The 5,233-nt window shown below is 37.2% G+C and overlaps 1 gene segment (V, D, J or C); it reads right to left on the reverse strand.

Annotated features, from left to right (window-relative positions):
* Positions 1 to 2,683: 2,683 nt before the first annotated feature.
* On the reverse strand, positions 2,684 to 4,006 carry LOC127507691 (immunoglobulin lambda constant 7-like). The segment is given in 2 exon segments: positions 2,684 to 3,000; positions 3,994 to 4,006. Coding segments are annotated over 2 exon segments (330 nt in total).
* Positions 4,007 to 5,233: the final 1,227 nt, after the last annotated feature.

Raw genomic sequence — 5,233 nt, forward strand, 5'->3', positions numbered from 1 at the left:
CCTGCAAAACTTTCCACTACAATGTAATCGAACTGCAGGAAAGTCTGTCACTTTAATTGCACTTCCATGCTTCATCACTAGATGGTGTGTCTGTTACATAACTGAGTTCTCTATCTGTCAGTCACTTTGACGTTGTGTCGATGTGATGACACTAGTGTAGTGTTTCTCAACCTTTTTTACTCGATGGCCTCCTCCTTCACCAGATCAATACTGCAGTGCCCCCCTAAGATGCCTGACATTTCCTCTTATACTGAACTTCCACAGCAAAGAGAGAAAAGTGTTTGTATTTAAGCCTTTTTATTAACATTTGTTTGCATGTTTTGTAATATTCTTTAATATTCTTTTTGAAAACATAATTGGTAAATTAAAGCTATGCTTTATAACTTAAAGAAATCCCTCTGATAAATTATAATACTCTGATGTTACCCAGGTCAAGTGATTGCATCTGTGCCAACAGAACGATTGAGACTCCCATCTAAAGCCTGTCGGTTCATGTCGTCCCTGATAACAAGAACTTAATGCTGTTGGACAGGCTGTCTCTGCTGTACATGCCACGGACATGAACGAGGATAGTCCCGACCCAGCACACATGCAGGAACTATGCTCGTCAACCGATTTATTAATAATTAATAATCATCAATAATTAATAATCATAAACTGTGAGGTAAGATTAGTATACATACATCAGAAGGCCTACTCTCTCATCCCTGCATAAAAAGACACATGTGCAAATGAGATGCTAAAATTCAATGGTTAAAAGCAGCATTTTAAAGGAAAATTCACTAATCACTGATGCACATTATGACAGAAACCCTTAACAATGTTCTAACATCATAAATACAGCGATTATGATATAAAGAGACAGTAAAGCAAATACAGGATAAATGTGAAACAGCAAAACGACCTCTGCTTCCCCGTCGACATACAGCATGAGCGCAAATGCTTAAAGGGGAAAAAATAAATCTTCCTATGGTGTCCCAGTAATTGTTCCTGATTAAACCACTGAAAATACAACATTACATACAAGTTTTGCTGAAGTTAACTCAATTATAGAATTGTTTCTTTATTCCTCTATGGCATGGTGTCACCCTCGGGCAACATAAAAGGTTTTTGGACTTCACACCGGATCTATATATGACACGTCTGTTCAATGAAATGAGGGGCTGAAGTGGGTGCAGCCTTTTCTGTTTATCCACATTTCATGATGGATATATTATCAGGGACCCCCAAGGGTTAAATAAAAACAAACAAAACAAGCCCTATAATTTAATAAAATAACACATATTATGAAGACACTTTATATTTAATGGTATTAGATGATTTGATAGTTGCATTTAATAGATTACAACTTCAATAAAACATTTGTATTTTGTTTGTAACATTGTATCTGGAATGGTAAAACATTGTTGACTTATCTTAAGTGTCTGAATTTCTGATGAACTCTTAAAGTGCTGCAGGACTAGCCTACAGCAAACACTGAACCAGACTATTAAATGTTGAGCAAGGGATCTCATTGGCTGCAGGATCAGCAGAGACCAATCAGCCTGAGTCATTTGGTATTGATGTGATTGCTTACAGACTGCATGTAAAGGACCGATCGAAGCCTGTGCCATCTTCAGTTTCATGACTGAACTAGATTTCTGACATGACAATTCTTGGAGAGTTTGTCATGGTAATGAATATGACAATGTTAATGTGTTTGGTCTGCTGCTGTTGATTATATCTGCTGTAGAGTACAGAACTTTCCACTGCCAAAACACACACAACATGCTGCTGCTGTACGAGCAAACATGAATCACCCCATAGCAGATCTGGACAGGTGGAGCTGGGGGAGGTGGAGGGTTTCTGAAAGTACACTGCACTGCTACAGCAAACAATAGACAAGTGTTTGAATGTTGAGCAGCAAGATCATTGACTACTGATACAGCAGGAATCATTCAGTTGTGTCCTGTAGAGAATGATGTGTAAATGTGTATGTCTGACTCTGTATATTTACTGTTACTGTGCTTTGGTGATGTAAAGCCTTTCTTTTAACCCTGTCAGTAAAACTATTGGACTCTGAATGTATATCGTCCTGATCTCTCTTCTGTCTTTTGCATTCAGAGGGTGTTTTACATGAGCGGCACATGCTTCACTGCTCTGAATGTGTTTATAGCTCTATGAACTGAACATGACATGATCAAGAGCTCTTCTTCATCAACCAACAAACATGACTAGTTTTAGTTGTGATTTTCATGACATTTTCATATATATTTTCATCACCACATTTTCAGCAGAAGTGAAACTGGTGTGTTCCAGTCCAGATCATGTGACCAATCAAACAGTGAGACTGAAAAGCCCATTTGCATTGTCAGGGTGGAGTGATTGTGATCCTCTCAGAATAGAGCAGCTCTGTCTCCAGAGACCATGTTCAAACCCCAAGAGCTTTATTTGACATTTACATCAAGCTTGTGAAAAGCACCTGCATCTTCATCTGTTAGTTGAATGATGTTGTCAGACACAAAGTGAACTTGTTGAGAAGCTTTATTGAATGTTACAGCAGATTGAAAGATCACACAGTGCTTTGACACGCCAGCTCTCTTTCAGTATTGAGTTGTAAATCACTACAGCTGCAGCACTAGACTCATGTGAATCCTGCCTGACACAGGACACTCAGATACGGCTCATCTTCAGGAGAGAAACATCAGCACTCAGAGCTCTTGTGGAACGAGACCTCATGAGGAGCTCCATCATGTGTTACTCTGCAGACGTACACCTCTCCCTTTTCCCAGCGTGCTTTGCTGAGGGTCAGGACGCTACTGCGGCTGTAGCGGCCGTCCCGCTGGCTCTCTGCGCTGGTCACGACCCCCTCGGTGACCTCTGACCCGTCCAGTGTCCAGCTCACCAGCGCCCCCTGTGGAGAGTAAGAGCTGAGCAGGCAGAGCAGTGCGGCTGAGTCTCCAGAGATCTGCAGAGAAGAGGGCGGCAGCAGAGACACTGAGGGCTTCACTGTGGGACCAGCTGCAGGAGACAAACACAACACATTCACAAACACAAAGAAAACACACTGTTTCACTCACAGCATTTCAACAGCAGCAAAAATCATGACAATCTGATCCTTCATGTCATTCAACATCACTAGAGCTCATATAATATACAATATACAAACTACACAATCACTATATACATTTAAATTAAACCTCAGAAAATAAACTCAATATACTGAGACACTGACTGCTTTAATTCCAGCAGTTTTTCTATCTAAACATAAAGTACTTAAATTTTACTTAAGTGAGATATTCAATATAAAATGTAACTCAATTTCAAAGTGTGACTAAAGCTCAGACAAAATGAAAATTTTAATCACTGATAAGAACTAGAAAACAATCAAATCAACATTATTAAACATACATATATTTTGTATAAGCTGTACTTGCATTAAAAACATTAAATTACAAGCACAACACGAGCAAAAGAGATTCAGTATCACTGACTGAAATACAGAAAGATGAACTACATATGAACACAGTATAGAAATAAATGAAGGTAAATCAAACCTGTTAAAAAGTGATTAAACTCATAGTGAGAAATATTATGGAAATATGTTTATATTGTTTTGTATTTGTTTTTTGAAAGGAATAATGCTGTTCTTCTGAATGAATAAACATGACATTATCATTGTTTTAGATTGAATAACTATAAAACAATATCAGTAACACTTTACTTAAAGCCTTCATACACAGTACATTATAAAAGTATTTTAATGCATTAATTAAGGATTGTTATACACATTATAATGTATGTATGATCTCATGAATAATTATAACCAACATTATAACACATTAAAATACTTCTCCATTCATTGTTACACCTTTGGAAAGTATAATATATTAAAACACATGAGAAACAACCAATTTCAGATGTAGCAAGGAATTTGCAAATATACTGCATTTTACCTTCGGTTACAATAATTTATAAAAAGATAAAAGGCATTAAAATCTATATTATGAATACCTTTATAACGCATTATACATAAAGACTTAAAGTTTCACCACAATATTTAATAATCATTATTGTTAATAAATGTTGTTCTTGTTTCAACACTTTCTGAAATCTAAATTGTATTTTTTTTTTTTTTAAATATGTAATTAAAAGGACTTACCGAGCACCAGTTTAGTTCCTCCACCGAATGTGTACCACAGTGATACAATCTAATGAAACGGTCGTACAAAAACCTCTATTCCACTCGAGTGAACACAAACTCCAGCAGAGAGAGAGAAACAACACTTCAACACACTGATATTAGAAGAAACTCAGATCTTCTCAACACTCAAACTTTCAGTTTGGATGAAATGATTTTCAAAGGAACAACAAACACACTTTCACTCAAAATGTTTGTTATTACTGGAAAAACAGTCATAATCAGTTGAAGATTTTATTGATCTCGTTTACAATAGACATGATTCAGTTTGACTTCATATCCTATATTTCTCATTCACTCTCTTGTCGTGTGCTGATATAACAGTAGGTGCGTTTACATGGAGCATTGTAATCGGTTTAAAAGTCCAATCCAAATGAAAATGCTCCATATAAACACCTCAATCGGAATAAAAATGCCCAAACCGAATGAAATTGTAATCGGTTTGAGGGGGTGGGATAAACCTTTCTATAAACCGAACAAAATAAAAACCGATTACTTTGCCTCTATGTCATCACGTCAAGAGGTCGGGGGTCGTCAGAATGCAAAATGGTGGCGGCAAAATCAAACTGAAACAACACATTTATTAAATATACTGAAGGAACTCAGTGAATCATTACTACAGACCTTCATCCACACGCTGCTTTTCTTCAGAGGAGGGCCACCAAAAAGGTCAGCTTCCTGCGCCCGTCTTTTCCTCATACCTTCCTGCAGTAATATATGCTACAAATCCACACTGTTGCTTGATTAAGAGCAACACTTTACATAAAAAAAAGCGCACATAAGAAATTATGGAGCTCCATGTTGACAGGAATACAAGGCGGCAAACAGGACAAAAGCTAATGTGCGCATGACACAAAATCATTCCGATTGAAAGCGCCGGCACCATATCTGATTAGATAACGTCTCGTGTAAACAGTCCACCAAATCTTTCAATCGGAATGACAAAAAAGTGTATATGTACATGTAAACGTGGCTACTGTTTATAGAAATATATTTGATGATCTGTGACCTCTGAGGTGACCTTTGACCTCTTTTATCATGGATGATGTTGTG

Source organism: Ctenopharyngodon idella, chromosome 24, assembly GCF_019924925.1.
Source record: "Ctenopharyngodon idella isolate HZGC_01 chromosome 24, HZGC01, whole genome shotgun sequence".
In the NCBI taxonomy this organism is placed as follows: Eukaryota; Metazoa; Chordata; class Actinopteri; order Cypriniformes; family Xenocyprididae; genus Ctenopharyngodon; species Ctenopharyngodon idella.